We start from the raw sequence: 20,934 nt of genomic DNA on the forward strand, positions 1-20,934 counted from the left end.
GCAGCTTTAAGTAACAAGTTCTATGCCTCACTCTAGACCACAGCAGAACCTCTGGATCACAAGAGCAAGTATGATGTTCACCTGAGGGGTTATTCTCTTAATGGAGAATACCTATGTGTTATTTCGCTTAACATGGGGAGGCTGATGCACGAGCAGCTACCACACAGTCCTTGACAGATTGGGGTGAGGGTCCATTGGCATAGAGCACAAGACTGGGGACCCTTCACTGATGCAGTCTTCCTCCGCCTTCATTGCCATTGTGATGTGTCATCTTCTGCCAGCTCCTCCGTTGAGGTCTTGGTTGAATCATTCTTTGCCTGGAATCCCCCCCCTTGAGCTTACCGTTATGGGTAACCCTACCAGGAGTTAAGCTCCAAACGGCAACCCTCTTGGGATCTTAGGCACAACAAGGTGGTGATCCTCACAAAAACACCACAGGATCTCCATACCCTATCTATATTCCCTTAGTCTTATACAGATCGATCAGGTCTTTGTTTGGTCTTCTCCGCTCTGGCCCTACATCAGCCCATCCAATTTCTCATTACAACTGAAACACTCAAATCCAGGCAACATCCTGGTGAGTCATCTCTGCACCATCTCCAGCCCTATAGCACAGTGACCATAACTAGACAATACTCCACGCCTAAGCATTATTTCTTAAAGGTGTCATGTAATGTCCCAATCTTTTATATTATGCCCCAGCTGATGAAGCATACATCCCACAGAGCTTCTTTACCATCCCATCTACCTGTGTGGCCACTTTGAGGGATCCATGGAGTTGTACCACCAAGTCTGGCCCTACCATTCTCCCCTTGTTTGCCGTTCAGTTTGCCCTCCCAAGATGCACCACCACACATTTATCAAATTAAATTCCATTCATCATTACTACATCCAACTACCCTCACTATCTGTTATACCATCAATTCTTGTGTCATCTGCAATCTTACTGATCGTGCCTATTACATTGACATGAAGACACTAAGCGCTGTAAACATTATTACTATTAGGAGAGCTGCTGGAGCGTGGCAGCTCTTTGCAAGATAGCTTCAGCAGATCATTTCATTACATTCATTACCATCATTCTCTATAATCCAAGCAACCAAAACAAAAAAAAAGAAAGTTGAATAGATTAAGTCTATAAGGGCTCTTCTGGTGGGTGCATGGATCACCCTGCTAGGGGTAGTGATAGTGGCAGGTACATCAGGGACATTTAAGAAACTCTTAAATAGCCACATGGATGATAAGACAAACACAGGGCTGTGTAGTAGGGGGAGGGTTAGATTGATCTCAGAGTAAGTTAAAATTCCAAATGATGAACGGGTTAGTAGATTAATTGGTTACATGGGTATAATTGGGCATTGCAGGCTCATGGGATGGAATGGCTTGTTACCATCCTGTATCTCTAAATAAAAGGTCAGCACAACATTGTGGGCCAAAGAACCTTCACTGTGTTGTAATGCTCTATGTTCTAAAAGTTAAATGTGCAATCTGCAATTAGAAATTATAACTTTACAAATATAAATAAGGATTTCAATGTAATCAAACATGATTTATAATCAAGTAGTTTAAAAGAAGCAAGATAAAATAAATCCACAGATGCTAACTGACTTGCTGAGTTCCTCCAGCATTATGCGTGTGTTCTAACATCTTCAGTTGAGATTAGATTGCAAACTGAAAACAATATCCATTTTTTCTTGTATGCTGTTGTGTCTCTAGTATTGCCTTTTTATTTCATATACAGTAAATTCTTGCTCTGCTACCCTACACTGAATTTCTTTCAGATGTCAAATATTTCAAAAGGCATTCTGAAATAAGATTAACAAGATAGACCTTGTGGCATGGTTCTGAAGAAAATTCCCATGAACAAAGTAATTTGAAACAAATTTGAATCCAAAATTAAATCTCACTGCAGCTGCTGAAAAGTGTGTGAAAATAATTCACGTGAGACACAGGCCAATTCTGTTTTATTTCCTTCTCTGAGAATTGCCTGATTTCCAGTTAGTATCTCTCCTAATTGCATAACTGAAACTAGTAAGTCCCCGTGCAAGGAAACCATGCACAAGTCAGCACATGCTAATCCTTTTTACAGAAACTTAAAAGCACTTGACACAGCACTCCATAACAATTTTCTTCGATTCCTATGCTGCAACACAAAACCATCTCTGGTAAAATAAAATATTTAAATCATTTGCCATGGAGTTATTTTACATCTTGAAACTCCAGGACCAACTTAACTACATGTACATATAAAAGTAAATATGATGACATGCTGACAGGGAATGGGCTAATACTGAAGTCATTGGCAGTTATCTTGTGAACATAAATCAAGCCTGGTACAGCCTTGGTAACCATATGAAGAATAAGGCTTTGATTAAAAAAAAAGCTGTGTCCACTGCAACAAGTCAATATTAAACACTAAAAATAACAAATTATGGGTCGTGACGAAGGGTCTCGGCCTGAAACGTCGACTGTACCTCTTCCTAGAGATGCTGCCTGGCCTGCTGTGTTCACCAGCAACTTTGATATGTGTTGCTTGAAATTCCAGCATCTGCAGAATTCCTGTTGTTTTAATTATGGGTTCTCCACTCTTAGTTACTTTTTTTATTATTTACAAATCTATTTATACTTCCGTAGATAGATGGAAAAAACCTTACAATGAGGGTACAGGTGTCCCCTGCTTTTCCAACGTTCGCTTTACGAAACCTCACTGTTACGAAAGACCTACATTACTTCCTTGTTTTTGCTAACAGAAGGTGTTTTCACTGTTACGAAGAAAGCAGCGCGTGATAAAAGGCAGTGCGCAAAAAAAAAAGCAGCACACGCCCCGAGCAGCCGCTCTCCCCCGGATTCGGAACGGCATTCTCGCCGGCATTGCTTAAACACGTGCCTGTGAGCAGCCATTTGCAAGATGAGTTCTAAGATATCGGAAAAGCCTAAAAGAGCTCGTAAGGGTGTTACACTTAGTGTAAAACTAGACATAATTAAGCATTTTGATCGTGGTGAACGAAGTAAAGACAAAGTCAGTTTGGCTTGTGGAAGTTGACGAAGATGATGTTGAAGAGGTATTGGCATCCCATGACCAAGAACTGATAGATGAAGAGCTGATGCAATTGGAAGAGGAAAGGATAACAATCGAAACCGAATGAGTACGACTTTAATTTTGAAAGGGTACGTCGGTTTAGGACATATGTGCAAGATGGTTTGAGTCCTTACAAGGAACTGTATGATAGAAAAATGCGCGAGGCTCAGTAGTCAAGCATACTGTCATTTTTCAAGCCATCCATATCAGCCACAGCAGATGACGAACCTTGACCTTCGACATCGAGGCAGGCAGAGATAGAAGAAGATGACCTGCCTGCCCTAATGGAAACAGACGACGATGAGATGACACCCCAGTGTCCCACCACTCCAACCCCCAGACCACAGACAGATACCGATTTGCGGAGAAGACAGCGGTAGCCGGGAGGCACACGGCACATCTTTAAGAAAAAAACTGAAATAAACATGCTAATTAATAGGGTGCCGCCCAGCACGTAATTAATTAGCTTGTTTATTTCGGCTTTTTTTTTAAAGACATGCTGTGTGTGTCCCGGCTACCGCTGGACCCCTGCATGCTTCGCGGATCGGTATCGGTTGGCGGCCCAGAGGATAGAGGCCACTGCACCACCCCAACCTCCAACGATTCAGCCTAACACACCATCATCAGTGTGCTCTGCGCTGTCTTCCTGATTCCCGTAAGTGATACTACACTGTACATACATTATTTCTACTTTATATCGGCTGTGTATTTTTACATGTTATTTGGTATGATTTGGCAGCTTCATAGCTTAAAGGTTACCGGAGAGCGCTTGCGCCGTGTTTTTGCCGAGAGCGCTTGCGTGAGATTTTTGCTACGGAGAACAGTTCAGGCAATGATTGTGGAAAAGTATTTCTACTTTATATAGGCTGTGTATTTATCATATCATTCCTGCTTTTACTATATGTTACTGTTATTTTAGGTCTTATGTGTTATTCGGCATGATTTGGTAGGTTATTTTTGGGTCTGCAAACGCTCACAAAATTTTCCCATATAAATAAATGGTAATTGCTTCTTTGCTTTACGACATTCCGGCTTACAAACCTTTTCATAGGAACGCTCTACCTTCGGATGGCGGGGGAAACCTGTAATTGAAGGATTTACTGCATTTCTAATCACCATTAACAGCAAGTGGAAAAAATATAGTTAAAATATTTGGTTGGATTGTGCTGGACTCTACGTTGGTTCTTTATGCCTGACTCAGATTTGTGACCTAGGGAGCTCCACATGACTGAACTGGCCACAAAAAGGAACAGGCACATATATGCCGGAAACAGTGCCCCTGCTTACAGGCAGCTTCGATGGACTTCTGATAGCCTTTGCTATCAAAGGAATCTTTCCGTGTACCTTGGAGAACACTATAACTGGTTGTGTTGCTGTCTGTTATGAAGGGGTAATAGCACAGGATTGGAAAAAACACTGCAGAAACTTGTAAACTCAGCCTTCATGGGCACTAGCCTCACCAGCATCGACGATACCTTAAAAAGGCAATGCCTCAAAAAGGTGTCATCCATCATTAAGGACCCCATCACCCAGTACATGCCCTTTTTTCCTATACACAACTCAATGCTTGTGGAACAGCTTCTTCCCCTCTACCGTCAAATGTATGAATAGACAATGAACACATGCACCTCAATATTTTTGTTTTCTTTTAGCACTACTTATTTATTTTTAAACTATATCTTATTGTACTTTAGATTTTTAAAATTATGTATATACTGCTGCTGGAAAGCAACAAATTTCTCAACACATGCCATTGATACTAAACCTGATTCTGGTTCAGTTGTTTCTAATGATCAGAGGTAATTATGCCTCTGGCTCCCTCTGTCTAAGTAGACAACGGATGTGCCCGGTTTAGTTCCGGGGCGCAGACCTGGGCGATGAATATGGAGATCCTGGGCTGCCCAGACATCAAGATCCCCCTCTCGGCCTCGTGGATGTAGTTCAAAGGAATGCGAAGCAGTACATTGGCATTAGCTTGGCTGCGGGAGCTGACATGATACGTCCTCCAACCGCCTTAGGGGCTCCACTCTGGATTTGTGTAGGGTTTACTCCTTAGCCTTCTCTTCTCCCAAAGGTACCCACAAGGCAGTGGGATCCGTAACCCTGGATAGGGGCTCATACCGGGTACTGTCGCCCGGAGCCAGCTGAGCCCAGGACTTGTGTAAGGCAGGGTCATCACACCCTGTAATAGTGACATATGGAGCTACTACCCAAAGGTAATTATGTACAGTTGCAATATGTCTAATTTATTGAACAGTGCTAACAGTACCAGATTAGAGGTGAACAGATATAAATATAAAACAGCTTCTCAACTTGATACCGTACTGGCATAATTGGACTCAATGCTGTGTCCGGCGGCAGAGCAGGATAACAGAGCACTAATATGTGACCTCCAGCAAGTTTCACAATTCCACATTGCAGAACACACAGGGTCAGATGCCTGGAATGTGCTGATATGTGTACAGGTGTCCCCTGCTTTTCGAACGTTCGCTTTACGAAACCTCACTATTACGAAACACCTACATTAGTTACCTGTTTTCACTAACAGAAGGTGTTTTCACTTTACGAAAAAAGGCAGCACGTGAAAAAAGTAGCGCACGCCCCCAGCAGCTGCTCCTCCCCCGGATTCAGAACTGCATTCTAGCCGGCATTGCTTAAACATGTGCCTGTGAGCATCCGTTTGCAAGATGAGTTCTAAGGTATCGGAAAAGCCTAAAAGAGTTCGTAAGGGTGTTACACTTAGCGTAAAACTAGACATAATTAAGCATTTTGATCGTGGTGAACGAAGTAAGGACAAAGTGAGCTTGGCTTATGGAAGTTGACAAAGATGATGTTGAAGAGGTTTTGGCATCCCATGACCAAGAACTGACAGATGAAGAGCTGATGCAATTGAAAGAGAAAAGGATAATAATCCAAACCGAATGCAGTAGCAAACGGACCGAAAGTGAAGTCGTCCAGGAACTGAACGTGAAGCAACCACGTGAGATTTTCGCTGCAATGATAAAGTGCGACTTTAATTTTGAAAGGATACATAGGTTTAGGGCATATTTGCAAGATGGTCTGAGTGCTTACAAAGAACTGTATGATAGAAAAATGCGTGAGGCTAAGCAGTCAAGCAAGCCTTCCAGTCAGCCACAGCAGACGACGAACCTCGACCTTCGACATCGAGGCAGGCAGTCATAGAAGAAGATGACCTGCCTCCCTGATGGAAACAGATGATGAGTCCCACCTCCCCAACCCACGGGCCGCGGACCGATACATTGCCGTGGAGAATGCAGCGGTAGCCAGGTCGTGGAGAATGGAGCCCTGCACATCTTTAAGAAAAAAGCTGAAATAAACAAGCTACTTAACTAGGTGCTTTTACTATATGTTACTTTTATTTTAGGTTTTATGTGTTATTTGGCATGATTTGGTAGGTTATTTTTGGGTCTGCAAATGCTCACAAATTTTTCCCATATAAATAAATGGTAATTGCTTCTTTGCTTTACGACATTCCAGCTTACGAACGTTTCATAGGAACACTCTCCCTTTGGATGGTGGAGGAAACCTGTATTGTAACTAGCTGTTGCTTCTCTCCTGTACTGCTGTTCTGGCTCTCTGTAAGATCTGGCCAAATTAAAAACTTGACAGTTTGTCATCCAAGTCACATGAAGATCTATGAGAATTTTTTGTTAAAGGAGAATATCCTTCCTACAGTTAGGACAATCTTTTTAAAATATAAAAAGGTAAGTTTTATTTGACACATGTACATTGAAACATACAGTGAAATGCATTGTTTTATGCTAATGACCATTACAGTTTGAATATGAGATGGGGATTGTGTTGTGTATTTAATATTTCGGTAATATTTGAGTAATATGCTAAATACATTGTTTGATTAAGCATTCTTTTAAATAATTTACTACAGGTTATATGTAAAACCATAAAACCAGGGCGAACCAAAAGGGTCAGACCAGTTACACTCACAGATCTCGATTTTGCAGATGACATAGTCCTGCTCTCTGACCAGATGGAAGAAGCACAGCAGCTACTGACGAAAGTGGAAATAGAGTGCAATAAAGTTGGACTTCACCTAAACGCTAAAAAGACAGAGTACATGGCGTTTAACTGTGATGAAGGTACTCTCAAGACTGTAGAGAATGATACCATTAAGAAAGTCTTTGACTACAAGTACCTCAGGTCAAGAAAGATGAGTTCGGAGAAGGACATAAAGATACAGAAGGCGTTGGCATGGAGGGCTACGAACGACATGAAGGAAATCTGGAAGTCGAACCTGACCACAGGGCTTAAAAAGAGGATCTTCATAGCAGTCATAGAGGCCATTCTCACGTATGGATGCGAGACATGGACACTCACCAAGAAGATGTGAAAGTCTCTAGATGGTTGCTATACATGAATGCTCCGGGTGGTTCTTGATGCGAGTTGGCAACAGCACATGACGAACGTTGAGCTCTATAACAACCTACCGATGCTCTCCACTAAAATTGAGGCAAGGAGACTGCAACTAGTGGGGCACTGTCTACGCCACCCCGAGCTACCTGCCAGCCTAGTCATCATACGGGAGCCCAAGCACGGGAGGATGAACCCTGGGCGCCCTCCCAAGACTATGGTCAACACGCTCCTAGAAGACAGCGGCACGGCTAATGTAGATGAACTGAACACACTGATGAGGGAGAGGGAGAAGTGGAGAGTCTGTCATCGTGCCCGACGCCGGCCCCCTAGGCCTGAGTCGACGTAGTAGTAGTAGTATATGTAAAAGTAAATGAATTGCATATGTAGGAACCTCGCTTAAGGGAAACACGAACTACTTGCATTTCTTGGCTCTGGTTTTCCTTTGAATTCGTTTAACATTTTGGAGTTACAAACATTAACAGCCAGCGCCTCTTCCCCAGGGCACCACTGCTCAATACAAGAGGATATGGCTTTAAGGTAAGGGTTGGGAAGTTCAAGGGGGATATTAGAGGAAGGTTTTTTACTCAGAGAGTGGTTGGTGCGTGGAATGCACTGCCTGAGTCAGTGGTGGAGGCAGATACAATAGTGAAATTTAAGAGACTACTAGACAGGTATATGGAAGAATTTAAGGTGGGGGGGGGTTATATGGGAGGCAGCATTTAAGGGTCGGCACAACATTGTGTGCCGAAGGGCCTGTACTGTGTTGTACTATTCTATGTTATGACAAGGTATTTTTAAAACAAACCTGAGATGGTTACCAACTGACTAAAGCGCAGTGAAATGTTCGAGTTAAGAAAAAAGCACAGTGGGGAACAGTGGAGTAAAAAACAATGCAGCACGTGAGGAGACAGTTGAATTAAAAAAAGGGCAGAAAATGGGTTCATAAACAGTAAGTACTGGGTGATAATGATTATAAAAAAAGAGCAGAGATGGCTGGCTACTCTGGAAAGACTGACATGTTTGACTGCTCAGTGGGTAACTGGCTCATGTATACTAAACTAACTGAACATTTTGAAACAAACAAAATAGCAAATGAGAAACGAGTACCAATTTTGCTAAGTGCATTGGTTTAAAGGCATACAGTTTGCACTAATCAAACCTGCTGAAATGAAATGAGCTTTGCTGAAATTGTGAAGGCAATGTTGGAACATTTAGAATCAAAACCACTGTTGACTGTAGAACGCTTTAGGTTTCATAGTGGAATCACAAGGAAGGGGGTGTCTTCTCAGTATGAGTGTCTTAATTGAAGAGATTGCCTGAGCATTGTCAGTTCAATGATGGACTTTATGATGCACTGAGAGATCGTTTAGTTTGTGGAAACTTACAAGAAAGCACTCATAAACAGCTCCTAACTGAAGCACAACTTAAATTTAAAAGAACAGTTGAAATTTCTGCAACAATGGAAACAGCAAACAGATGCAACTGAGTTGCAGTCAGGAATGAAAGTGAACGTGAACAAAATTGCAACATCTATACAGAGGCCTGCCTGGCTGAACAAATTGTGTTTCCATTGTGGCAGGGGCTCACACACACCAGCCCAATGCAGATTTAAATGTGAAACTTGCAGAAAGTGCAACAAAAGGACACAGAGCAGACAAAAATAAATGTACTGCACAGGGAAGAGAAAAAGCTTGTGTCAAGTTGCAGTTTCAAAAAGAGCAATAATCTGTATGCTATTGATGAAAAATTTGATAATGATGAGTGACACAGGACTAAGTAGCCTTGAGATTTACAAAGCAAAAACAAACAATAAATAAGCAATATGACTTATGTGAGAAGTGAACAGCAAATTAACTACAATAGACACTGGCTTGGTTGTATCAGTCATTCCATAAAATGAGTTTGAATGGCATTTCAAAGGTACTGAACCAAAGCCTGCAGGTATCCAACTAAGAACTTATCCTGGAGAAAAGTTGACTCCTATGGGAATGACATTTATAATAGTGAAATACAACAACCAACAAGTCACACTGGGCTTGTGTGTGGTAAAAACAGGCGGGCCAGCATTGTGGGGTCTTGATTGGTTGTTACAACTACAACTTCACTGGAGATCCATCCACCATTTGCATGCCACATCCACTGCAGTAGAGTCAACTGAATGTGAATTAAGAAATGTATTGGATGATGCCATAACTGGCTCCATGTTGTACACCATGAACCATTGCCCCACAGAGGGCAAACAGGAGTTGGTGCCAACCCCTGTGCCTCTGAGTGGAAAGCATATTGGATTAAGGAAGGTCCATGGTGCTCAGAGGAAGCATCAAAGTGACGAAATGGCTGGTCTGACACAACAGTTTTTGTAGGCAACATATCTGAGAAAGCTTTTGATATGTTAATCAGGCAGTTATTTGTGATTTTATGTTGGAAGAGAGTTCAAGGAGCTTCAGGAAAGTTGCAAGCTTTTGTGAGTATAAAGCATTAGATTATTGCATAAAGATTACCACATGAACTTCAACTGGGAGACAAAAAGCTACTTGTAAAAATAAACGCAAAAGCTAAAGCCCAGTTGGATGAATGGAAGGCCAAAAAGAACGGAGTCAATGGAGATACGAAAACAGAAGATTCAGTTGATGATCTTGTGGAGGAGGATACTAAGAGGAGAGACCAGATCATAAAGGGAGCAATAGAAAGATTAATAAGAGAATACACCAGTGACCTAAATGCACTTTCCCAAGATCAAGGTCCTAGAAAGAAAAAATGGAAGGCAAGAAAAAGAAAGACAAAGAGTTGAAAAGGAGAGAAGAGAAAGAGAAAGAAGCTGCAGTTAGGAGAGGAGGATCGAAGTAGGTCCAGAGAGAAAAGCTGAGAAAAGGAGAAGAAAGATGTCCAGAGTTGCCAGAACCACTGCCTGCAGTACCAGAGTCAACTCGTACAACCACTACGAAGCAGGCCGCAGAACTCAGGATTGTTTTCACAGCCACAAGTCTCACTTGCCAAGCAGGATGAAACCCCTTGTCAGGAATTACGTTAATCCACAAAAGTAAGAAAGCCTCCACAGCCCACAAGTATTGCCAAGCTTATGGTGCCGACAAAGCATGCCCACAGCTTACTAACCCGTATGACATTGGAATGTGGGTGTGGGAGGAAACTGGAACACCTGGAAGAAACCTACATGGCCATGTACAGAAAGGGTTGGGAATAGAACTATGATTGTTGCTACAAAGTGTTACATTATCTGCTACTCTTTTATGCCACCTAGAAAAGCTCAAAGGTAGTGAGGAAGCATTAATACATCCTGAAGTAAATGCATGTTAGCTGAAGGTCTGCAGAACTGAGGTATTGATCTGGTCAAATGTTATGTTAAGGGATTGAATTACAATTGTTTGTCATACTGATACTCATACTGTTTGTCGATGAATCTTTGTTCTTTAAAAACTGTGAAGCCAGCCGAGGAACCTTTATTAGATAAAATGTCAAGAATCTTATTGTGACAATTAATCCTTGACAGTTTCACTGACAGGTACAAGTCTAAAATATGACAAAAGGTATCCCTGGTCAACGCACATCTTCTGCATTCATTAGATATAGTGGCCTGGCCAAAGCATGGGTGTTTTTAAACAGGATATATGTTTAACTGGAGGAGCAGACACAGCAATCTTTTTTTTTATTTCTAGATATCTTGAATATTATCTCATCAAAGTCTTTAGAACTTTCATTCTGTTTTCAACAGTGGTTTTAAAATATGATTCATAGCATTTTTAAAAATTCCTCACTGATAATTAAAATTAAGAACAAATTGCGTTCTGTTCTAGCTGCCTCATTATAGGAAGGTTGTGGAAGCTTTAGCGAGGATACAGGAGATTTACCAAGATGCTGCCTGGATTAGAGAGCATGTCTTATGAGGACAGGTTGTGTGAACGAGAACTTTTCTCTTTGGAGCAAAGGAGGATGAGATGTGATTTGATAGAAGTGTACAAGATAATAAGAGGTATAGATTGAAAAGAGACATTTCCTAGGGTGGAAATGGATAATATGAAGGAGCATAATATTAAGGTGAACGGGAGGAAAGTATGGGGGGGGTAGGGAATATGAGGAGGGCTAAGGCACCGGTGACCCATTTCCATCCGGGGGGGGGGGTCAGTGTGGACATGGTGGAGGATTACAAATACCTGGGGATACGAATTGACAATAAACTGGACTGGTCAAAGAACACTGAGGCTGTCTACAAGAAAGGTCAGAGCCGTCTCTATTTCCTGAGGAGACTGAGGTCCTTTAACATCTGTCGGACGATGCTGAGGATGTTCTACGAGTCTGTGGTGGCCAGTGCTATCATGTTTGCTGTTATGTGCTGGGGCAGCAGGCTGAGGGTAGCAGACACCAGCAGAATCAACAAACTCATTTGTAAGGCCAGTGATGTTGTGGGGATGGAACTGACTCTCTGACAGTGGCGTCTGAAAAGAGGATGCTGTCCAAGTTGCATGACAACTTGGACATTGTCTCCCATCCACTACATAATGGACTGGTTGGGCAGAGGAGTACATTCAGCCAGAGACTCATTCCACCGAGATGCAGTACAGAGCGTCATAGGAAGTCATTCCTGCCTGTGGCCATCAAACTTTACAACTCCTCCCTTGGAGGGTCAGACACCCTGAGCCAATAGGCTGGTTCTGGACTTATTTCCTGGCATAATTTACATATTACTATTTAATTATTTATGATGCAACTGCAACGAATACCAATTTCCCTTGGGATCAATAAAGTATGACTATGACTATATCAAAGATAAGTCGCTTTTAAACAGATTTGTAGGTATGTGGAATGCACTGCCAGGGTAGGAGTAGAAACAGCTACATTAGGGGGATTTAAGAATTCTTATGCAGATGGATGATAGAAAAATGGAGGGCTATGTAGGAGGGAAGGGTTAGGTTGATTTTGGAGTAGGTTAAAAGCTTGGTACAACATTTTGGGCCAAAGGTCCTGTACTGTGCTGTAGTAACAATGCAAGCTTAATAATATGCACAGCTTTAACTGGCACAGATGAACTGAATGTTGATCAAAACAATTTAAATCTTGTGCAACACATTACAATTTAAATCATTTGTCCTTCCAATAACACCATGAGATGATGGATATATCCGGAAGACTGGAAAATCGCAAATGTTATTCCAGTCTACAAGAAGGGAGAGAGACAGAAGAAAGTCAATTATAGGCCGGTTAGTCTGGCCTCAGTGGTTGGGAGGATATTGGAGTTGATTATTAAGGATGAAATCTCAGGTTACTTGGAGACACATGATAAAATAAGCTAGTCAGCATAGCTTCCTCAAGGGAAACTCTTGCTTGACAATCTGTTGGAATTCTTTGAAGAAATAACAAGCAGGATAGACAAAGGAGAATCGGTTGATGTTGTGTACTTGGATCTTCAGAAGGCCTTGGACTAAGTGCCACACGAGAGGCTGCTTAACAAGTGAAAGATTATAGCATGGTTAAAGCAGTGGCTGATTGGCAGCAGGCAAAGAGTGGGAATGAAGGGAACCTTTTCTGGTCGGTTGCTGGTGACTAGTGGTGTTCCATGGGGTCTGTGTTGGGACTGATTATTTTTATGGTATATATTGATGACTTGGATGATGGGATTGTTGGCTTCGTTGCAAAGTTTGCAAATGATATGAAGACAGGTGCATGGGCAGGTAGTTTTGAGGAAGCAGAGAGGCTACAGAAGTACTTAGATTAGGAGAATGGGCAAAGAAATGGCAGATGGAATACAGTGTCAGGAAGTGTACGGTCATGCACTTTGATAGGAGAAATGAAAGGGTTGACTATTTTCTAAATGGAGAGAAAATACAATAAACTGAGATGCAAGAGACTTGGGAGTCCTTGTGCAGGATTCCCCAAAAGTTAATTTGCAGGTTGCGTCTGTGATGAGGAAGGCAAATGCAATGTTAGCATTCATTTCAAGAGGACTGGAATGTAACAGCAAGGATGTAATTTTGAGACTTTATAAAGCACTGGTGAGGCCTCACTTGGAGTACTGTGAGCAGATTTAGGCCCGTTATCTTAAAGGATGTGCTGAAACTGGAGAGGGTTCAAAGGAGGTTCATGAAAATGATCCCAGGATTGAATGGCTTGTCAGAAGACTGAGGGGCAACCTCATTGAAACTTATTGAATGGTGAAAGGCCTTGATAGACTGGATGTGGAGAGGATGTTTCCTATGGTGGGAGAGTCCAAGACCAGAGGACACAGCCTCAGAGCAGAGGGGCGTGCTTTTAAAACGGAGATGAGAAGGAATTTCTTTAGCCAAAGAGTGGTGAATCTGTGGAATTAATTGCCATAGGCAGGTGTAAATTTAAGGCAGAATGGCCTAATTTTGCTCTTATGTCTTATGTACGAAGTGAACCATGTTACCTTCAATAAGATGTTGAATGCTTTGGTTAAACAGTGCAGCATACCTGGTGTTAGATACCCTGGAGCAGCTGTTACTGCTGCGCCGGCAAAAGCTCCTCTATTCAAAGCTCCTCTGCCTCTGCCCCTGAGTGACTGGACGGCAACCGCTGGAGCAGCTATTGGACCCTTAGTCTGTGAGATAAAAGGCAGTACAATCCATCAGGGAACAACAGCTTTATCAGGTTTTTAAAATTATAAACCAAAGCATATTTGCTTTAAGGTTAGTTGTAAGTCCGTGGGTGAATGGGGTTTCTGGCGGGGGGGGGGGTAATACCTCTGGTGATGGGGCTTGTCATGTCTATTCTGGGGCAGCTCACTCACCTTTGGTCCCACCAGACACTCAGCACTCACCGGTGACTCTAAGCAGCTGTTTACATGTGACAACGGTCACCCCAGTACACTGCTTTGACAGGTGGGCTAAACCAGAAGAGGGTAGATGAAGGGCCTCATACCCTGGTGAAATAGGCACATGCCATGCCTGTGCTGGCATGCAAAGTCAGCTCTGGTGGACTAGTCGGATGAGATTAACAATGAGATCCAACAGTCAGGAAGGTGGTCTGGAGTATTTGTGGAGAGCAAAGGGGATGATGAGGCACAGAAGAAGTCATGGTCATCCACTACAACCAAGGAAGACCCCAGATGTGATGACTGCTTGTACCACTGGACATGGACTTCTGAGGTCGAGAGAGTGGAACTGCCCCAGTGCAATAGCTTTGCGACTTTAAAAATGTCCTTGCACGGGATTTCCTGTAGCCTTTGGGTATGGTAGACAACCAACACAGTTGTCAGTCAATCTTGTCATGACCAAATTACACCAGAAGGTGTGATGCGTCTTTGCAGTACACGAAATGTGAAAAATGATAAAACACTAGAAAAAAGTCAACAGATTCATGTAAAGATACATGAATGAAATGCACCTGTGTTTTATTGGCCCAGATGAGCTGAAATTGATAGGACATACTTTTCTTCATGAAATGTTTGCACATTCGGGAACAAAGTTAATCAAAACTCTTTGGAGTGAAGGAGGATGAGAGATGACTTGATAGAGGTGTATAAGATTGATTGGACAGCCAGAGATTTTTTCCCAGGGTAGAGATGGTTAACACGAGGGGTCATAATTTTAAGCTAGTTGGAGGAAAGGTAAGTTTACTTTTAACATGGAGTGTGGTAGGTGCATAGATACCACAGTAACGGTTGATGGTAGAGGTAGATATATTGCAGACATTTAAGAGGCTCATAGATAGGTACATAGATGATAGAAACATGGAGGGCTATGTAAAGAGGGAAGGGTGATATTGATCTAACAGTAGGTTAAAAAGTCAGCATAATACTGTACTGTGCTTTAATGTTCTATGCTCTATTATAGTCTTAAATGTAGCAGCGGCAGATAAAAAATTATAGAACTCTTACCGGAGGACCAGTCCTCTTTTTCTTGATGTTGGCAGCACTGGGACCAGAGAAGAGCTTTTCAAGGGCAGCTAGAGCAGCACTGGCCTTTGCTACTTTCTTATTAGGACCTGCTCCCTTGAATTTCTGACCATCCACTTCCACCTGAGAAAAAAAGAGTTTTTCAAACTACTTGGTAAACTATTACCATAGACTTCCATTTCTAACTTTTAAAATAAACACTGAATAATCTTTGTAGGTTGGAGTAACAATTATTATTTAATAAGGATTTATAGTGTACTTATGACAAAAATAGCGATATACTGTATATTCAATGGGGCTATAGTACTTAACAATCAATGTTTTTTAAAACATCACCTCAAGTATGAGCGCATGCATACCCAATTAGTATGCTTTCTAATAAATATTATACTTCTGTGACTTCTGAAAAGGAATTTCAAACATTTAAGCATGAATCAGAGATTAAAAATGTACACATTCCTAAAAAAATTGTTCTTCCAAGAGAATTAAGATTATCTAAAAGAACAACCTTCAAACATTTTACTTTCTAGCTTTGCAGCAATGAGCCTTGGTTACCTGCAGGAAGCACGTTTTGACTTACAAAGGAAGAATGTGACATCACGTTGGCTACACTATCTCCTAAATAGGCTAAAAAAATGGCCTTTGAGAGAACTCCAAAGCATTAGGTGGTAGATAGAAAGAAGTTGGAAGTGGGTTGCCCCATTTCCCATTTTTAATGCCTTTCGCAACATATGGAATTTGTATCTGCACACTCAACCAGCTGTCATAAGTGAAACAAAGCACCGTGAGAGTTCTAAACACAAGAGGTGCTGCAGATGCTGGAAATCCAGAGTAACACACACAAAATCCTGGAGGAATTCAGCAGGTCAGGCAGCATCTATGGAGAAGAATAAAGAGTTGACGTTTTGGGCTGAGATCCTTCGTCAGAACCAGAAAAGGAAAGGTGAAGAAGCCTACCTCCACTTCCTTTCTCCTCCTGATAGAAGGGTCTCAACTTGAAACATTGATTGTTTTTTTCCTTTCCATAGATGCTGCTGGACCTGCTGAGCTCATCCGGCACTTTTCATGTGTACTGTGAGAGTTCATTTGCTTTAAGGTTTGCACTGAAAATTATTGTTCCACTAATTGCTTAATAACTCAAAAAGCTTTAAGGAACCTACGTTAGTACTCGATAAAAATCTGCACCAGGGATTTAATGGAATGAATCTCCACAGTATTATAGGCTCTATGAACTTTATCCTCTTTCAAGAGATCTACATTGGCATTCAATTCAAAGCAAGTATCACTCTTTCTTCAGTACCATTATTCCTCTTCTTTATCTCTAGTATTATTTGCCCTGTTCATCTATCATGCAGTTGTTTCTGTGTTTCTGAACTATGCCTTACTTTCTTCACCTCAAGTTGATGTTTCCCTACCTTAAGTACGTGCCATGCTTCCTATCTATGTGGATTTGATTCATGGTCTCCTGTCTCAGCATCTCTGCTTAATAATTTTAATTTGTTTGCTTTTATCTCAGTAGCTAAATGACTAATTATGTATTTATAACTGCAATCCTATAAACATTAATTTCAGAAGTAGAGCACACTACCATATTGTGTTTCGCAGCACTTGTGAAGGATAAGTTTCTAAATGTGACTCCCTGGAAGTGTTTGATTATAGTTTGATTTTTTTAAGCAATTTTGTTTATTTACCACAGTTAAGTTATCCACTCCTGCAGCATGTTATTGCATAGACTGTAGAACAAAAGTTCCATTAAATGTCAATCTTAACACTATTCCAGTACAGTCACTCATTAAAGTGATTTTCTATTCAACAGAATGTGACAGGACCAAAGTGACAAATCAGGAAAGTAAAGCAACTTGATAAATTATGTACAAAAGAATAGTTGCTTAGTCCTAACATACTTAGTGTTTTAAAGCCTTCAGCGAAAGTGGCAAATAGATAGAACCACTGGCCTAGTAAAGAGTGGACACATACAATGTTAAGATAAAAGCATCTTAGCACTATATATTCCATATAGATGTTCGAACTTTCTACACAGCAAAAGAAGTTACTCTTGGAATCAATACAAAAGTTACAAGATAAACAAAAAAAAATTCAGACACTCCTCAAACCAGAAGGGTATCCATGTGGTGCACTATGATAAGCAAATACTTCTTATTTAGTTACAACAGCATAATCAATGCATACAGTTTGGAACATTAAATTAAACTTAAGATCTCAAATTATTGTAGGTGTACCGCACTCCAGCCCACACTGTTCTCTAGTGGAGGATTAACTGAGTTGCCGAGCTTTAATATTACTTACACAGACGAAATGTGCTTTGTAATAAACCCTTTACCAGAAAAGGTTGCAGTTACCACTATCAAGGAGGATATACAGGAGCCTGAAGACACACATTTAAGAATGTTTCAGGAACAACTCCTTCCCCTTCACCATCAGATTTCTGAATGGACTATGAACCCATGAATATTACCTCACTTTTTGTACTATTTATTTGTTTATAAGAATGCCTGGGGTCTGATGAGTAAGTTTGCTGATGATATGAGGGTTGGTGGAATTGTAGATAATGAGGATGGTTACCTAAGGATACAGAGTAACATAGATCAGCTAGCAAGTTGGGTGGAGTGGTGGAAGGTGGAATTTAATCCAGACAAGTGTGAGACCATGATTACTACCTCACAATTTAGATTATGAGAACACTCTGTCCTCTTTTATTAATTAGAAATGCATACATGCATTAAGAAATGATACAATGTTTCTCCGGAGTGATATCGCAGAAAACAAGACAGACCAAAGACTAACACTGACAGAACCACATAACTATAAGATATAGTTACAGCAGTGCAAAACAATACCATAATTTGATAAAGAACAGACCATAGGCACAGTAAAAAAAGTCTCAAAGTCCCAAGTTGATTCACTCTCGAGTCCCCGACAGCAGGCGGCAAAAGGGAGAAACTCCCTGCCATAAACCTCCAGGCACCGCAACTTGCCGATACCTTGGAAGCGGCCGACCCCAGCCGACCCTGAGTCCATCTGTCCGAAAACTCCAAGTTTCCGAGCAGACTCTCCGATACAGCCTCCCGAGCGCCTTCGACCTCTCCCCTGCCGCTGAAAACATGCAAAGCCGAGGATTTCGGGGCCTTCAGCTCCAGAGATTCCGACTACCACACAGTAGCAGCGACAGCAAAGCAGGCATTTCAGAATTTTGATCTCCTTTTGAACTATTAATTTTTTTAATATACATGCAATGAATTCTGATTAATTGGGACACATTGGGACCAGTACATTTTGGCCCAATTATGTGGTAGCTTCAATTAAATATAGCTCTTAAGCTTTCTCAAGTATATAAAGGGTAAAAGAGAGTTCAGGGTAGATATAGGACCAATACAAAATGACGCTGGAGATATTGTAATGAGACATGCAGAGGTGGCAGAGGAACTGAATGAGTACTTTGCATCAGTCTTCACAGTGGAAGACATCTGCATATACTGGACATTCAAGATTGTCAGGGAAGTGAAGCAGGTGCAATGAAAATTATGTCTGAGAAGGTGCTCAGGAAGCTTAATGGTCAGAGGGTGGATAAATCTCCTGGACCTGATGAAATGCACCCTTGGGTGCTGAAGGAAGTAGCTGGAGAGATTGCGGAGGCATTAACGATAACCTTTCAAGAACTGATAGACTCTGTCATTGTACCGGATGACTGGAAAATTGCAAATGTTATGCCGCTATTTAAGAAAGATGGGAGGCAGCAGAAAGGAAATATAGACCTGTTAGCCTGACATCAGTGGTTGGGAAGTGGTTGGAATCGATTGTTAAGGATGAGATTATGGAGTACCTGGAGGCACATGACAAGATAGGACAAAGCCAGCATGGTTTTCTGAAAGGAAAACCCTGCCCGACAAACCTACTGCAATTCTTTGAGGAAATTACAAGCAAGCTAGAAACATAGAAACATAGAAAATAGGTGCAGGAGTAGGCCATTCGGCCCTTCGAGCCTGCACCGCCATTTATTATGATCATGGCTGATCATCCAACTTAGAACCCTGCCCCAGCCTTCCCTCCATACCCCCTGATCCCCGTAGCCACAAGGGCCATATCTAACTCCCTCTTAAATATAGCCAATGAACTGGCCTCAACTGTTTCTTGTGACAGAGAATTCCACAGATTCACCACTCTCTGTGTGAAGAAGTTTTTCCTAATCTCGGTCCTAAAAGGCTTCCCCTTTATCCTCAAACTGTGACCCCTCGTTCTGGACTTCCCCAACATCGGGAACAATCTTCCTGCATCTAGCCTGTCCAATCCCTTTAGGATTTTATACGTTTCAATCAGATCCCCCCTCAATCTTCTAAATTCCAACGAGTACAAGGCCAGTTCATCCAGTCTTTCTTCATATGAAAGTCCTGCCATCCCAGGACTAGACAAAGGAAATGCAGTAGATCTGGTGTACTTGGATTTTCAGACCGCACACGAGGCTGCTTAGCAAGATAAGAGCCCACGGAATTACAGGTAAGTTATTAGCATGGGTGAAGCATTGGCTGGTCGGCAGAAAACAGAGAGTGGAATAAAGGGACCCTATTTTGGCTGGCTGCTGGTTACTAGTGGAGTTCCACAGGGGTCGGTGCTGGGACCCCCTGCTTTTACAATGTATGTCAATGATTTGGACTACAGTATTAATGAATTTGTGGCTAAATTTGCCGATGATACAAAGAGAGCTGGAGGAGTGGGTAGTGTTGAGGAAACAGAGAGCCTGCAGAGAGATTTAGATAGTTTAGGGGAATGGGCAAAGTAGTGGCAAATGAAATACAATGTTGGAAAGTGTATGGTCATGCACTTTGGTGGAAGAAATAAACGGGCAGACTATTATTTAGATGGGGAGAGAATTCAAAATGCAGAGATGCAAAGGGACTTGGGAGTCCTTGTGCAAGATACCCTAAAGTTTAACCTCCAGGTTGAGTCGGTTATGAAGAAGGCGAATGCAATTTTGGCATTGATTTCTAAAAGTATAGAATATAAGAGCAGGGATGTGATGTTGAGGCTCTATAAGGCACTTGTGAGACCACACTTGGAGTATCGTGTGCAGTTTTGGGCTCCTTATTTTAGAAAGGATATATTGACATTGGAGAGAGTTCAGAGAAGATTCACGAGAATGATTTCAGGAATGAAAAGGTTACCATATGAGGAACATCTGGCAGCTCTTGGGCTGTATTCCCTGGAGTTCAGGAGAATGAGGGGGGATCTCATAGAAACATTCTGAATGTTAAAAGGCCTGAACAGATTAGATATGGCAAAGTTATTTCTCATGGTAGGGGATTCTAGGACAAGGGTGCATGACTTCAGGATTGAAGGACGTCCTTTTAGAACTGAGATGCGGAGAAATTACTTTAGTCAGAGGGTGGTAAATCTGTGAAATTTGTTGGCACGAGCGGCTATGGAGACCAAGTCATTGGGTGTATTTAAGATAGATAGGTTCTTGATTAGCCAGGGCATCAAAGGGAATTGGGTGAAAGCAGGGGAGTGGGAATGATTGGAAGAACTGGATCAGCCCATGATTGAATGGCAGATCAGACTCGAAGGGCCTACTTCTGGTCCT

The 20,934-nt window shown here is 41.8% G+C and overlaps 1 protein-coding gene across 3 annotated transcripts in view; it reads right to left on the reverse strand.

Annotated features, from left to right (window-relative positions):
* The window catches only part of strbp (spermatid perinuclear RNA binding protein), a 267,170-nt gene that overhangs the window by 21,536 nt on the left and 224,700 nt on the right, over positions 1-20,934 (reverse strand). For all 3 annotated transcript variants that reach the window (XM_072239910.1, XM_072239908.1, XM_072239909.1), the window contains 2 exons: positions 15,321-15,461; positions 13,916-14,042 (listed from right to left, as the gene is read on the reverse strand). In XM_072239910.1, the coding sequence (XP_072096011.1) occupies positions 13,916-14,042; positions 15,321-15,461 (268 nt within the window). The remainder of the gene's footprint in view (positions 1-13,915; positions 14,043-15,320; positions 15,462-20,934) is intronic.

Source organism: Mobula birostris, chromosome 22 (genome assembly GCF_030028105.1).
Source record: "Mobula birostris isolate sMobBir1 chromosome 22, sMobBir1.hap1, whole genome shotgun sequence".
NCBI classification, from domain to species: Eukaryota; Metazoa; Chordata; class Chondrichthyes; order Myliobatiformes; family Myliobatidae; genus Mobula; species Mobula birostris.